Source organism: Falco punctatus, assembly GCF_963210335.1.
Source record: "Falco punctatus genome assembly, chromosome: 6".
NCBI classification, from domain to species: domain Eukaryota; kingdom Metazoa; phylum Chordata; class Aves; order Falconiformes; family Falconidae; genus Falco; species Falco punctatus.
Window position 1 is genome coordinate 82,614,210 of NC_137585.1, and position 16,727 is coordinate 82,630,936.

At 35.9% G+C, this 16,727-nt stretch overlaps 1 protein-coding gene across 4 annotated transcripts in view; it reads right to left on the reverse strand.

Moving 5' to 3' along the window:
- CADPS2 (calcium dependent secretion activator 2) overlaps nucleotides 1–16,727 on the reverse strand; it is a 327,139-nt gene that overhangs the window by 54,961 nt on the left and 255,451 nt on the right. For 2 of the 4 annotated variants that reach the window (XM_080393905.1, XM_080393904.1), the window contains exons 17-20: nucleotides 15,231–15,334; nucleotides 11,454–11,610; nucleotides 3,072–3,213; nucleotides 2,829–2,948 (exon numbers count right to left, since the gene is read on the reverse strand). In XM_080393905.1, coding sequence (XP_080250031.1) covers nucleotides 2,829–2,948; nucleotides 3,072–3,213; nucleotides 11,454–11,610; nucleotides 15,231–15,334 — 523 coding nt within the window. The remainder of the gene's footprint in view (nucleotides 1–2,828; nucleotides 2,949–3,071; nucleotides 3,214–11,453; nucleotides 11,611–15,230; nucleotides 15,335–16,727) is intronic. The other 2 variants (XM_080393903.1, XM_080393902.1) reach the window with 1 other exon arrangement.

The following is a 16,727-nucleotide window of genomic DNA, read 5'->3' on the forward strand; positions in this document are numbered from 1 at the left end:
GCAAAGTCTGGAGCACATGGAATCTCTTCCTATTATAGACAAAATAGACACAGGACTCGTCATTCTTGCTAAACATTTAACTATAACTGGGTTGGCACACAGACTACTTTTTCTCATCCTTTTTGCTTGTAGACTCTTCCTCGTGTAATTCAAATTGATAACGATTAATTGGGCAAAATCATCACTTTCAAAGAGAAAGAAGTCCAGTGCAACTTAGTGACATACGTAGTCATCTACTTGCCAAAGCATCAGCTGTGTGGCCAGGAGGAGGGAGGACACTGGACTGGGAGAGAAAGACCTGAGGGAGTCAGTGGAAAGAAAGAGCCACCTGCGATGACTGACAAGGGAGGACCTGTGCTCCTGAGCAGAAGTTCCTTAGGTGCTTCTGCTGAGTCTATGTACAGTACAATATGCCATTCTACTCCATTTAAGGTGGATGTTCATAACACCAAAAGGGAAAACCGACAGGAAACACTCGGTTTTGCTTAACAAGTATTGGAGCCTAAGTATCTGGTTATTACCCATTGGAGAATTTAACTAGAAAGAGGAAGCTTTGTTCTTCCTGAAGGGGATGGGATGGGAGAAGTGAGGGAAATGAAACTTTCTTTCTTTCTTTCATGTAGTAGTGAAAGTAAACCACTTCCTTTGCCAGGTGCTGAAACACCGTAACCAGCAGGAAAGAGGAAACTCATTAGCTTGGAAGGAGGAATAACTGACTTGCAGAGCCTTTGCTTTTATTTTTTGATCCAAACATGGCCATTCTGAGAAGTTACTTGGCTCTTCAGTATGGTGTAGGTAGGCTGATTCTCAAAATACTACCTGAATTCCACAGTATTAGGTGACAATACTACTTGCAATCTTGAATGTTAAATTATACACAATTCATAAAACACAACTTCAAAGCTCTATGTTTAGGGAAAAAGAACACAAAGAGGCGCCTACAATGGAGCCAGCGCCTTGGCAGACCTCTTCTCAAATGCTGTGCTGGATGGCTGAAAGGGGGTGATGACCTTACAAAGGCCACACTGCAGTGGGGACACCGCTTTTCCCCACTTCTCTTGAGAAGCAGCAGAGCGACAGCTACTGCTGGTAAGTGCTTACAGCACATGTCAAAACCTCAGTGTTCACTGAATGCTCTGAAAACCTCCCTGATTAGTTTAGGATGCTGTGCATACTTTGCTATACACACCATGAACCTTAATACCAGAAGATGTGTAAGGCAATGAGCCGATGGTTGAATTTCATTATACTCGCACATTATTGCTACACCAAAACCTTCATTTACGAAATACCTACCACTATAACCCTCCAACCAAAATCTGTATATATTATATATTAATTCTAATTTCAATACTCAAACCACATGAACTTTAATATGTACAACTTATTTTTAATGGATGGGGCTGCTAGAATACAGACTGTAAGAAGACCACATCTAAGCTTATAACAACTATTAACTCTGAAAGCTGTTCTTTAAAAAAAGTAATCCCTGAAAGCACGGGAATAATAGAAAGGAATCTGGGTAGCAGAAGACCAATTAGTTTGTATTCAAAGCTGAAATGACTTGCATAAACACACCAGAAGAAACCTAGCATTATCCTAGTAAACACGAAAGGTACCAAAGCCAAGGATTAAGAAGAATTTTGTCAACTTTTAGGGGAATTAGCAGCAGAGTAACAATCATAATACTCAACAGAGAAGTGCCAGAAGTCTGGCAGAGCACCAAGTATCAACTCTATTTTTTACAAGGAGTTGCATGGAAAAGACAAGGTGTAATGGGTAGAAGTTACTCCTGCGGAGATTCCAATTGGACACAGGAGGAATTTTTTTCACAGTAAGAACAACCAGCCATTGGAATAATCTTCCCAGGGAACCGGTGGATTCCCCAACATTGGACACTTTCAAGATTCAGCTGGACAGGGTGCTGGGCCATCCTGTCTAGACCGTGTTTTTGCCATGAAAGGTCAGACCAGATGATCCTTGAGGTCTGTTCCAACCTGGTATTCTATGATTCTATGAACTCTTGCAGTAATGGACCTGAGTGTTTCTTAGGAGTTTTAACTCTGTCATAAAGCTTGAGAAGACAATACTTGGCTTAAAATTGTATTCTCAAATTGCATCTTAAATGTGTGGTTTTTTCACATTCATCCTTTCCTAATACAACTAAAGTAAGTTCTCTTGGAGCCTTTCTCTAACGTATATGAATGTGCTGTCACACAGAAGCCTGGCCTGTAACTATGGGTATATTCCCACATATCAGGCCATGTCTACTCTATTTTTTTAATTTTTATTTTAAGAGAAAAGCACTGAAGTGTTGGGAAAAACCAAAAAGAAATACATATGTTTTCAAACAGACAAAGAAATGGATGTACTTCTATTCTGGGTACTTATTAACCTTTTACTATTTTTGTGTAACATGGATATTTAATCTAATGACAATGATTTTCAGAACCAATATACAATGAGTTCAAACCCATGCAAAAATATGATGGGCTGCCTCACTTTAAAAAACCCATGATCTAAAACTAATTATCTAAAAGTTCCCCACTCCTTATTAATTCAGAAGAGTCATTAGGGTTTTTAGGGTATTAAACACCATTTGTATCATAACAGACCTTTGCTAAGTTGATTTTGTAAGTTACCAGGTTTAAGACTGCCACATTTTAAAGCGCAACTCATTAAAAGTCCATGCTTGACTTGCTCCCAAGAAACAGTAATTTCCAACTAAGAGATCATAAACACCATGCAATCCAAATACAGCTGCACAGAACACTAGCAAGGCCATGCAGAGCTGACATACAGTCAGAAGGTTATTGAAGAATACACACGTGGAGTCATACAAAGAAGTCATCCAGGTTGGTGTAGTAAAGCTAGGTATTTGTGGAAGATTAAGAGTCAAACTTGGAACTTTTGGAAGAGCTACATTAGGAAGACTGTTGGTGATGCTCCTGTGAAGAAATAAACAATGTAGGAATACAATAAAAAATAGAATTTTTAGAGGACAACAGGGGAGAACACCTGATCAGACAGAAAGGCAGGTGCTTTGTTCAGATCTTGTAGAAAGCACTTACTTGACAGGTTGCCATGACTCTTGTTCAAGACCTCTGTGAATGGACTGGGCAATTGATGATTCCATGAGATCGATGTAGCGGATGACCATGGGAACAAAAATTTCTTGCAAGTGCTTGTGAAACTTTCCATTGCACAAAAATGCTTTAAAAACAAACAAAACACAAATAAAAAATGTCAGGTCTCTCCCTACTTTATATTGCTATAGGAAAATGTATTGTTTAGAATGTTTTAGCACACAAAAGCATTGTAACAACAAGATCTGCCCTGTATAGGATATACAGTTCACAAAAGATAACCACCACCATAATCCTATTTTTTCCCATCCTGACATGTGCACAAACCTCAACAAGAGCCCCATGAATGAAAATACCTCCCAGCCACTCTGCGTTCACGTGAAACAGCCTCAGCAGCCAAGCTTGCCTTTCCTCTGCCCCCCTAACTGTCTTGCAAAATTTTCAAGGAAGCTAACTCTATACTTCCCTTCTGGAAGATTGCTAATTTTTCTGTCGTGATTACCTCCAATTTTACAGCAATTTTAGTTTTACAATTATTTAAAGGAAATCCGGAAAACTAGTTGCCTAAAGCGCTTAGGAAAACTGACAACATGTCACACAGCTAGAGGTGTTCTGTTGCTTTTCAAAATAATGGAGTTGACTGGTGAGCATGCTACAAGCATGAAGCATATTATGCAAGAAAAGTAGAGTAGCTATAAGCAGTAGAAAATTACCTGCTTCACAGACGGGATTTACTGTATGAAAAACTGTATACACAATGCAAACTGAAGATGCTTAAAACCTGAAAATTAGTTTGTCACTGTACTCTCTGTGTCCTCTTAGCAAATCCTGACTCAGCACACTAATGCCCTGTCTCACCAAGTTTTGAATGTGCTCTGTTCACCCATTAACCCAGTGCTACTATTAGGACCTATAAGAATATTCCCATGTATACTTGGAAATCATACAGGGAAGCCGAGCCACAGAAAGAGATTTTCCTAATTTTGGTAGCCCTCTTTTTCTCCCACCCATATTCTATTGTTTTCAGTTCTCTTGTGGGTTTCTCCTCCCACCTATTCCTGCATCCAGGCTTCTCATTTGATTTGAATGGGTACCACAACTGCATTTTGAGAAGGCTTCCTCCTCTTTCTCAGAAGAAAAGTCTGGATCATGGGGCTCAAAACCCTGGAAACCATCTCACAAAACTACCATCCTTCTTGTTCCACTACTGATACAGCTCCATATAAAACATATAAAAATAATTTCTGTAACTTCCAGAAACTCCTTTGCCTTCCATTCCTGAATGATGTCCACTACAAACTGAACCTGAGAGATGGAGGCTATGGGGAAAATGTGTCATCCAGATTCAGTTCCCTGTTGCTGCTTGTATTGCAAGGAAGTGCTTTTGTTGCTGAACGTCTGCACTCTAATACTTTTTTTTTCCTTTCTTGAATACAGTGATCTGAAAGGAAGAACTATTTTCTTGAAAACGTCCTTGTACAGCAATAGAAAATTATGTACCAGTCACTTTTACCTAAGGAGGCAATACCAATGTGATCAGTGCTCTCTGGTTTTATTCACCTGCCTCTTTCTTGCTAAGAATTTTGAAACATTAAGCTAATTCCAACCACATTACACACAGGGGTAGAGATATCAGGTAGATGAAGTTTCACAAAAACAGGCAGCTAGGTAGCATGCAGACATTACTAGGGTTTCCACTGAGAAAAAGGCAGTGAGCAGCACAGGCTCATCTCTTATTAAACACTTGAGAATGCACCCTTGGGAGCACCTGTGAGTCCATTACAAACATGCTCCATTATTTACACTGCTCCTAGAATTATCTGTTAACTAGCTAGTTCTGGCATAATTATTTCTATATCAGTCACTCAAAACAGTGCTTTTTTTCCTGTATTTATATATCTTAAAACTGCAGCATCTGTGATCAGCAAGAATAATAGCAACTGAGAAGGATCTGGATATTACACAAAGGTTTCACAGTAAACAGCTGATGAAGTTTGCCTTTGAGAAACAAAAGGTGGCTGGTATCAAGGTACCTATTAGGCTGCTTTTTCAAGGCAACTTTGAGCTTAAAAATAATGAGAATACTGTGTCAATTAAGTCAATATTGCTGTTTTATGGTAAATCAGTACAGGGATGGCATCAGTCAGGCACTCAGTTACTTGAAGGCATGACTCTAGTTTACTGTTTTCTGAGCACACCGCTGAAATGCTCTGCTACAAGCCCTGCTCTGGGAATTACACTAATAGAGCCTCATGGGCAGGATGGCAACAGTTGTTATTCCAAAGTCAGAATGAAATTTAAAGAAGACACAGGCAATAAAAGGTGTTCAACTTAAAAAGCTGAACATCCTGACACCAGTCCTTGCAGGGAAGTGAAACTTTCCAAAATGATGCCAAGAGTCTTAGTATGGCTGCACCTCCACAGAGCTCCCTCTGTACGTGGGCACACACACGAGGGTGCTGTCTCGGATCAGCAGCTCAGTGAGCATTCTGCTTTTTCAGGGCTGAGGACATGGCAGCGCTGCTTTACCCATCTGGAGATCTCCATCAAGGATTGCTGCAGGCCAGGGAAAGAACTCAGAGCACAGGGGTAAGTGATATAGCTGAGCATTATCAGCAGATTCATGGCACTCTACCCTATGATTAGAACTGATCTTGCCAAAAGGTACCACCTGAGCATCAAAGCAGATGGGAAACACTTCAAATCTGTCTTCAAAGACTATGTAGCTTAATTCTCCATTGTCTTGTCAGTACAGACATCCTACACCCTCTTCATATGAGCCATCTCATATTCACATAAACAACAACAAAATGAAAGCCTATGCCAGGGCAAGCTACTGCATAGGTAATATTTATGGAAAATGGATTACAGGAATAGAAACAGATCCCCAGATGAAAAATTCTTGAAATACTGAGTTGAAGATGAAAGTTATTCAGTTTTTACGTATTAGGTAGCTGAAATATATGACAAGAAAAGACCAGAGATGAAAAGTATAGCCTCATAATGCAACACTGGAATAAGGCTTCTCCTCTAATAGTGGAAAAGAATCTACTGTGCCTGTGTACAACATAAGCTGAGGGGTTTGTTTTGCTTTTACTTATACAGGCACAGCTTAGGAGTTATCTTGGAGTCAGCATGTTATGCTGTCCTCAAGAGCTTCTGCAGAATCAAAGGAAAGGAAGAACAACACAGGTTAACACGAGTCTCTTTTCCACTGATAAAATCAGCACTTTGGCAGACAGTCTATAATTATCCTGTTCTCCATAGGATTCTTGGGAAGGCACCACTTGGATTTTCTGGCATATTTTTAAATACAAAATAAACCCAATAAATTTCAAAGAGGAAATTTCCTTGGGGCTCCATATCCTATTTGTAGCAGTTGAAATTCACCCAATAACCTGTAAAAAGAAGGTTTATATTTTGATTCATTTCCTGTTTATATTACATTCTGCCTCCACAGAGCATTTATTAATCAGTTACTTAAATTGTGGTGAAAACTGCAAGTGTCTCATCTTTTATACAAACAGTGTATTTTTACATACAAGACATAGTTTAAAAGAGAATTTTAGAGTGTACTATGTGGAAGCAAGCTGAAAATTTATTTCATCGTTACAAGACAGAGTGACACAAACAGCTTATTGCACAATTTTCTTGTGCCTAAAAATCCTACTCAGTCAAAAAGGTTATTGGATGTTCTGGTAAGCAGTAATGCAGCTTGAGTTAGCTCTCAGTATCAGTAACTGAAACACGTAGCTCTTACCTGAAGGTAGGTTATGATTTCAAAGCAGCTCCTAATAGGACTGAGGAAAAATCATAAGTCTCTGATCTATGAAAAGATTTCCACTACAATTAACAAGTAGTGTAAGGTTTGATAAGAGGTATCGGTGTGGGTTTTAATAATAAAATATATTATAATAAAATATAAACCCAAATTGTTTTGTATCTCCACCATGTAGTTTAAGATAGGGGCTATGACGTTACACATAATTTTTAGTACAAAAGTGGTACACAGGCTGTAACAAAGCAGGAAGATGATGCTGTCTCGGTGGTGTCTGCCACTCAACTACTAGCAACAGCAATGGTGGAAAAAACATATCAGAGAATTCCTACTTGAAATCAATAGTTATGATAATGGCAATGGCTTTCAAGAGGCTAACACTCAGCATGCTGGTTTTCCTAGATCAGCTTCATCAGACTGTCTACAAGTGTATCATGGTTGAGCTAGAGCAGGTAGACAAACATTCCACAAGTAATACTTGATGGAAAACAAAGATTATGAGTCACCTTTATGAAACTCCTAGTTTTGACTGATTCAAGCCAATGCAATAATGCAATTATTCTGAGTGACAGCACAATACATAGTGTCAGTAAGTGACACTTGGAAATAAAACTTGGCAAGGAAAGGAGCAGAATATCAAATATATGATCAAAACCCCTCTGAAATAAGCCAAATATATAGACACTTCAGTTGGGATATGCCACTAAAAGGTATCTTTGACACCATCTTAAATGAAGAATTAATACATATCTGTCTTGAGGCACTAAACCCCTGATAAATATGAATAATTAACGAACTGCAGAACGTAAATTGCTCTCTAGAGCAGGCCCCTTCATAACATAATTTATAGGCTTGGTGAACAAAATGTAACATGGTCATTACAGAAAATAAAGACACAATCCTGGGACAACCATGTTCTTCTTCCCTCTACAAATATCCAATTCTGGAAAAAATAATCTCTCTAACATAGAGTGGTATTTGGCACTGTTATCACTGTACAATCCGCAAAGCTTTACACATTCAGCCACAATTGTGTATGAACAATAGACACTTCAGAGATCATTAAAATATATACTGTAAAAGCGGGTACAGTATTTTATTCAAACCTTTAAATTTTAAAAATAACTACAAATTTATTTGCAATCTGTTACGCATCTCCACAGTAACTGTCTTCTTTTAAATCGCTTTTTGTTATTTGTTAGCTTTTGTCAGAAAAGTTGAAATATTTTATAGGATAGGAAGATCATACTCCTCCATCCATTTTTTAAAGTAGTTCTTCAGTTACACTTAACAGGAAAGCAATCACTGATGAACTAATTAATGAACTCTTAGTTGTTGTGGAATAAGGTCAGAGAAAAATGGAGACACTTAAACTGAGTCAAAATAGAGTCTATAATGGAAATATGAAACTTCAGACAGGACTCCCCCTTGTCCCCACCCTTTTAGTTCATGAAAAGTTAATATGCTGTATTGGAAAATGCATTTTTTTCTCATTGTTAAATGAATATTGGCTTTGAAGTATTTGGCTTGAATCTTGTAAAAGGTTTTGTACACTATGTAAAACAATACATTTGATATTATTTGAATAGCAAAGATTATGCATTTTCATTATCTCACAGTCTTTCTAATATATTTTAGTGACATAGTTATAAAAATAGTCTTACATCTAAATTTTCTTTAATGCTGTAAATGTTAGATCACTTCTTTATTGTTAAGAGTTTGCTTATGTCAGGTTTATGTGAAAACTGACTCCTGCATCGAAGATTCAGAGCTCATTTAAAGCTCTTGAGATAGAATAACACGCAGGTGTCAGTCCTCCAAATTTCACTGAAGATTAACCTAATATGCAATATGGTGACCTAACAGTTCTTCATTTGAAAGAAATCTGAAAAGTAATCTCTGAGATAGCCAGAAAGTGAGAATAACCCAGTGGGATTTCCACCTCTTCATTTCCTAATGAGTTTTTTGATAATGAGAGGTGACTTTGACAGTCACTGTGGGCTCTATTATGGCTAATTTACTCCACTTCACTCTCCTTGTTAATTATTAACACTAGCCTTTTTATCCTTGTGAGACCACATTCCCGTTTTTCCCTTTTTAGTTTTTTTTTTTCTAAATCTAGCTTTATGAAGGTGATAGTTTTCAGGAAAAGGTTTTCACTTAGGGTAAAGCCAGAATTCTTTATTTCAATTTGGAAGACTACAATTGATTATATAAGCACAGGGAGCTCTTTCTAATGGCTTTAATGCACTTGCAAGGTGAAAAGGCTGTTAATTAAAGAATAAGCACTGAGGTATGTTCCACTTGGGAATCAGTTCTTGGTAGAATGGTCACTTGCTACTTGCTAACATACCCACCGATTAAAAGGTGACTAATTTCCACGGTTGCTTTCCAATAGTTCTGGGAAAAAAGAGGTGTGTAATTTTCCAGATGGCTGTCATTTGCCAGAAACTGTCATTTACTATATCTATTACCATTAGGGAATTACTGAAATTGGTATTCAGGTGTGACACTTCATACAGCATCGTTTCGTATCTTTCAGTTAAGGTTTTACAATCTTTCTAATAATTGCTCTGACATGAAAGTTTTCATAATATTTCTTTCCTAAGGCTGTTTTAATCATTTAGCATTATTATCCATTTAATCTTTTAAAGAAAGAAAAATCAGTAGCCTACCAGCAACCTCTTTGCACGTGAGGACAACCCTTTTTTGTTTCCATCACTTCTATCAGGTTGGAACCAAAGCTCAAAGAAACACAAATGCCACAATAATGTAGTTAAAACTGCTGCCACAAATCCTTCTCGTAAGAATGAAGTAAAATACCTCCACAGCTTTCAGAAACCAAATAATCATTTCAAGACCACATAACATCAGAACTAGAGATGTCCTTCCTAAACTAAAAATGTAAGACGGTAGGAAAGACACCTCAATATAGGTCTCACATTTTTAATCTGGATTTTAGGTGATCAGACACCCACTTAAAGTAATGTGGAATCCACCTGGAAGGAATCTAACTCCTATGAGGTGTGCACCAAGGTTGAACAATTCCTACACCCTTTTAAGCAGCCTTCTAAACTAAGCTTTAATTACCACCAGCATGGCAATTTTAATATGCCTCTGCAGTTGCAGTTTGTTCAACAAAGGATTCAGATGAAACATTCGTGGATACCTTAGAAACAAACTAAGGGAAACACTAACAGATACATTTTCTTTCACTAGAATAACGTGAAAAAAGGAATCATCAGGAATATGTCATTTCGTGTATTGCTAAAGGTCAGGGTATGAAAACAGAATTAATGAAAAGAGACCTCTAAGACTGGATGTTAATGTTCTTTCACTCTGTTCTAGATCACATCCAATGTTACGGTAACACTGACTTTTAACAATACCGTTTAAGGCCCTGTACATTTGCCCCTTTCCCTCCAGGAACTTTCCTCATCCATCATGTTACAGTGAATTGGACATTTGCTAGTTGCTCCGTTTCATGACATGGTGCTATGGCCAACAGGTACTATACTGAGATGACCCATATATTTCAATAAATATTTGGCACCTAAGGTTAAAAATAATACAGTGATAAATATAGGTTGCAATATGTGTAACCTTGGAGAAAAGCTCTTGAATACTATTTTTCATTCTTTCAGTCAAGCAGTTTCCATATACAGAGCTAAAATCCTTAAAATCTGTTGAACTTCCACAGAAATTAAATTCATTTTCCAGAAAGAGTTAAAAATTATTTCTCATATTTATAACAAAAAATCAAAATTTGGAATAATTTAAATCATTCAATAAAAACAGCATTTGGATCTCTAAAATAATTTTAAAAAGCTAGATAATTTTCTCATTTTTTTAAAAGTAGAATATGAATAAATGTATAAAACACAGCACCAATGTAATTTTTTTCTTTATGGTGTCTTAAAATATTAGGTGGAATTCAAAGTTTTTAAATTAACATCTGATTAATCTTCTTTGGTTTCATGACTATTTCTTTAATTCCATTATTAAAATCACTTTCACATAAAACACGCCTAGGACATCACTTAACTAGTATTAAAAAAAATAAATTAATCCTTCTTGAAAGAAAAATAAAAGCAAGATAAACACAGCTATCTCTAATTCTGGTCTCCAACTCAAATAATGCTACAGGAATACACCAAGTGAAAATAACATTCTGATTTGTTGTGTGTATCTTACTCCTTTCATGCTAAGCCTACAATACCTTTATAGACATAACTAGTCCAAAAAGTAGTTTACATGAAAGCTTAGAAGGAAATATTAACTACAATTTTATTTAAGTAGAATAGATCAAATATGACATATCAAATACATATGCTGCTCGTACGTAATTTATTTAAAACTGAGCAATTTATGAATACTGAATGATTAAGAGATTGCCAGATTTAGGACTGAAATGGTGCAAGCATAGAAAGAAACTTCTCCACTTAAAAGAAATGGAGCACTGGGATACATATAAACACAGGCACTGCCACTTTTATTTTGAGAATTATATTATTTAGAAACACATTTCTAAGGTGTGGGCACGTTGAAAAATCTTATGCACACAGTAAGTAAAAAACTTAAGATCTTACTATCATTTCTGAGGGCATTATTCAGCAGTTGGAAAAGTGGGAAGCTGTCCCAGGAGTCCTGCGGCTGTGCCTCGAGTACTGAATCCATATCAACAGAATACAGAGACAAAAACTTCTCTGCATGCTCCGCCAATAATTCTGGCCACCAAGCAAACGCCTGCAAACATGAAAAAATGGAATTACTAAACATAAGTCATAGAGCAAAGAGATGTTTTATACCTATGGCAAAATACATTTGGATATGTCACTTCATGTCCGATCTCATTTGGGGAGGATGAGCAGGCCAAGTGAAAAATGTGAAAATAATTTACAAAAACTGCATCAAAAATGTAAGAAATCAAATAGATTAGGCTGGGAAAGATGGTAGAATGGTAGAACAAACATGAAAAAAAGAAAAAAAAGAGAAAAAAGATCATAAAATCCTGCAACTTTTTCTGCCAGAGAGCAAAGAAAAGAATGAAAGCCTCATCCTTGAAAAATATTACTGTATATGCTTCTTTTGCTTTCATTCAAATCTAAGGCTATAAGTAATCAGATTAATTTATTTTTTCAAATTAATTCTTGTGAATACATTTTGCACTCACTTGTTAATCAGAAGGGATGATTTTAGTGTGGAATTTTAATCCTTGAAGTCTAAGGGGTTTTTGAATAGATGCAGAGCACTTGTTAATTCCTGTTATATCCTTAAAGATGCTGGCTTCTCCTAGGGAAAGCATCCAGTTTTCATTCCAATAATGCTATAAACACATCTTCAGAAATTTGCTAATGTCTACATTAATTTTCAGTAACATAACATGTTGGAATATGCCGTTTCCTTTGGTAAAAATTTAGATTCTTAGGTAATCCTAGCTTAAAAGAAGTGAAGAAATCTGTGCAAAATAGTGTCAGCAAGTAGAGGCAGATCCATATTACAAACTGCTTCACCTGTAACTCTTGTACCTTTTCACTGTCATTCAGGCCTAGGATTTGAAAGGTCAGTATTGAAAGGTGAGTATTGGATCAGAGGGAGCTGTATGATCCTGGAGTTAAAGAGATGAAGGTGAAGTGAGTTTATGAAATAGGATGAATGTCACGTACTGCTGAGAGTGTTTTGCTCAGAGTTCATGAAAATACCTGACAGTGAGAAATACCTCCACATACTAGATAAGGAAATGTCTTTGCTTTCAAACTTATGCCCCTCATTTTGAATATCTCATTTTTAATATTTCTGAGTTACCAGCATGGAACATATGTAGCTTGATCTATACATGTGCTGAATCCCCACAACTTCAAATGAAGCCACAGAAATTCTCACTTGCATTTCTGAAACGCAGGTCCTAGGTAACGTAGAATTATGTACTCGGGCCTGAAAGGCATCAAATAAAAGACAACTTCTGAAAAGTGCTCTACAGATATACTTCTGCATCCTGGACTTTCTGATGACTCTCTGTAATTGTTTTGGACATGGGGCAAGTGGAGAAAAGATGAACTGGCAAGAGGTTTTAAAGAACTGCTGAGCATCATCTGCTATTACTGAAAAGTACTCTGTGTGTTGCAGTACCAGGATTGAAGGATGCTGATCGGCATTATGGTGAAAAGGACAGATGAGGCTTCAAGAATTTTGGCAAAAGCTTGAAATGGAGTCTTTCCTCAAACTGGAATAAATTTCTCAAAAGTAAATCCTGTCTAAATGCAAGCTCGCTAGACTCCTTACCCTAGAAATTAACGAAATGCAGAAAAATAAAGAAGAAATGTATACAGGCATTGGCAGGTGTCCCTTTTAGACGAGCTAATCTCTTTTCAGAAAATATTGCCAAAACCTCAAAATGAAGCAAAACCAAAACCAGAAAACCAGCACTTTCCATCTTCTTTACATCTTCTTCCCCTTTGCAAATGATTCTTTGAACCCAGACAGAAATTCCTCTGAAGAACTACCCATCATTGCTTTGGCAGTAAGGAAGAATAGAAAAACAAATAGTAGAGCTAAGATAGCTGTTCAGTCATTATGAGTAATATGACAACAGGCTAAAGGCAATTAGCAATGTTGACATACATTCTAAGAGAACAAAAACATTGACTGGATTAAAGGAAGACTGAAGTTTTTAAGACTCTAGAAAGACACACAAATATGGCAATACACCAGAAAACATGAGAACAATGTATGCTACCCAGTCAATGAACAGTCACATGCTATAAATGCTGAAAAATAATGCTTAGTTCATCAGGAATCACATACCTCTCTTCCCTTTGGGAATCCCAGAAATTTGGAAGTGTTATGAATTAAAAAAAATAAAATAAATCTAGTATTAAAAAAATGTGATGTACTACTTTAGAGATTACTGATCCTTTCAATCAACTACACCATCAAACACTGAACATCTACTTAACATTATGACGTGAAGTCACCATACTTAATCTTCAGTTTTGAGAAGGGAATGTATAATTTCATGATCTTGTTCAAAGATGTATTTTAATATTGAAATTCTGCATGCTCTGTACATTTCAGTAAAATTGAACATTTATTACATTCATGCAGGGGAAAATAATCTTAAAATTATCTTTATTCTTTTCAAGTTGTCTTAGATAAGATTGAAAACTTTTGATGAATTAATTTTTCCAAAGGCACATCCAATATATTTACCCTTCTGAAAAATATCACATCTCTGACTGCAAATAAGTCGTATGGAACATAATCTTTGAACAGGTATGTTTAATCATACATATATCGTTTGGTCTGTTTTTTCTGTGTTGTTTTCCACAGAAGTCTAATATTCTTACAGTAATGCAGGTCCTCAAATGACAAAGACAACAATATATACATTTTATTAAGTGATCATTACAGAGTAACACAGTGGCAACAGTAGTGTAGAACAGGACCTCCAGGGAATTAATTTCAAATCATCGAAACAGCTGTTTCTTCAGTATAAGATAAAACATCTATAACAAGTTCACACATGACAGATGTAAGATAAAAACTAGATTCCATAGTGTGATAAAAAACCAGATGTTTTGAATGATCATATTTATAACTATATCTACTAAATCATGTTTATCCTTCTGCATATTTTCCCCAAAAATATTTATTGAGTTTTTTGAGAGCATGTAAAAAACAATTTCCTGAACCTTAGAAAAAAATGTTAATAATATATACAATTGTGTGTACCTGGTCAAGCTTATTTTTGTAATTCCTTGAGCGTAAAAGGTGCTATAATTCTAAATATTCTAAATATTATGGTTTCTGTACCATGAAGCAAAAGGCTTGAGAGTAAGAAACATGAAATTGTTCTATTTTTTTCTATCTTATAACGCCATTTTAAAAAGCACAATTTTAAAAGCAGTACTTTTCCAATCAACAGAAGAGTAATGTGAACATGATATTATACCCATCATTATATTTATGTTAAAATCAAAATCTATACAGCATGATGAAAACTAGCATTCAGTTATATTTTCATTCTATTTTGGATGAGAGGTGAAAAGTTGGCAGGAACAACTGTATGAGGCTATGAATCTTTTCCATACCATTTCACCACCTCCAGCACAAAGATGCTTTCTCTTTTTTATGCTCTTTAATTTTCATTTCTAAACCTACAGATCATTCAAGCGAATTCAAGTAGAGTTTTATTACACTTCACTTTTCATAAGCTTCAAGTCTCTTATTCCTCTGTAAATGCGAACTGCCTTAAACATATGTCAGAAAGTAAAGCTAAAATGTTTCTTGACAGAATTGCTTCGCATCAGGGGATAAAAAATCTAGGAACAAACAATTCTGTACAGCAAATGCAGTTACGGCCTCACCTCTGAATGATGTTCTTCATTTTGCTGCAATACTTCGATACAGAGTTCTGCAAGGTGAAGAACCTCTTCCAGTTTTCTAGCAGGTGTTGCTTGGTTCATGGTCTCTATATGAATATAAAATGCAAACCAAAATTGCTTTAGTTACAAAGAAGATTCAACAGTAAGAGAAAATGTCAGAAAGGAATGGGAATGGTGCAAAGTTACAATCTTCTGAGGTATAAGCAATTCTCACGTTAAGAACAATCATTTAAAACAAGTAAATGCAGCTGCATGTCCAGATCACTGGAAAAAAAGATTAATTCACAAAAGAATCACTCATCATTATATACATCATCTGATTTCATATGTGAGAACTAACAGGTGCATCAATATATTAGATGCTCAACTTCTGCAACAAGCAAGTTCGAATTCTCTTCAAGGTCAGATATACAAAGACAGCAGACAGTAGAGACCTTTTTTGTTATTGTACCATCAGTACAGTGCCGTTCTCACTAGATGACTCATTACTGTCATCAGCAAGATTCATGCATTTTACAGCAATCAAAAATTCCAAATGTTTCATCTAAATAAGACACTACATTTTAGGTGTATTTAAGAATAAGCAAAATACAAAACAATAATTATGCAAATAATTAATTATTCAAATAACTGATTTTCTGCCTGCTGTTCAGCAATGAGAATGAATCTGAATTCTTTTCAGTACCATAGTGAAAAGTAGCACTATAAAATCAAGTTGTTATAACAGAATTGACACAAGCCCATGAAAAACTCCTCATAAAAGAAAACAAGGACAAATGCAAAAGTTACAAATGACATGAAGATCACTCATTCTACAAGGTAGACTTCAAAAAGAAAGCAAACAACAAAGGTAAACCAAATGTAACTAAAATTCTTACAGGGCAATTAAACTCAAGTTTAGTTTGCAACCGAAAAAAATTCATAGGACTAGTTCCCAGAAAGAGCCATGGGAGATACAGGAAGATACCAACTAACTTTTTTACAATCATATTTTAATCAGTATAAGTGATCTGTCCAACCACATAATTTGTATCATTAGGAATAACTTCAGTATTAGCTATCTGAGCTTGTTTCCTTAACAAGGCTCTTGTCCCCAAGAGTAAACCATGCGATGGAAATGATGTTATACAATATAATCATATATAAAATATGGTCACATTAAGCAGGTTTGCAAAGGACTTATGAAGCTGATACACAAAGTGAGTGAGGGTCTCAGGAATCCTATTTTCTCATTTTCTGTGCATGTTCATGTTTGTGTATCAAATGAATAGCAGATTCCATGAATACACATCTTCATATGCAGAAAATTCTGCTGACATTTCTTTCCCACATTATGCATTCATCATGACATAGAACATTAGCAGATTAATTAAAAAACTTACATAATCTCCTTGTGTCAGTAAGAATATCAAACTGCATGCACTAAATATTTTTAACACTTAATATTTCTGGCAAATCAATACAACTTTTCTTAAAGGC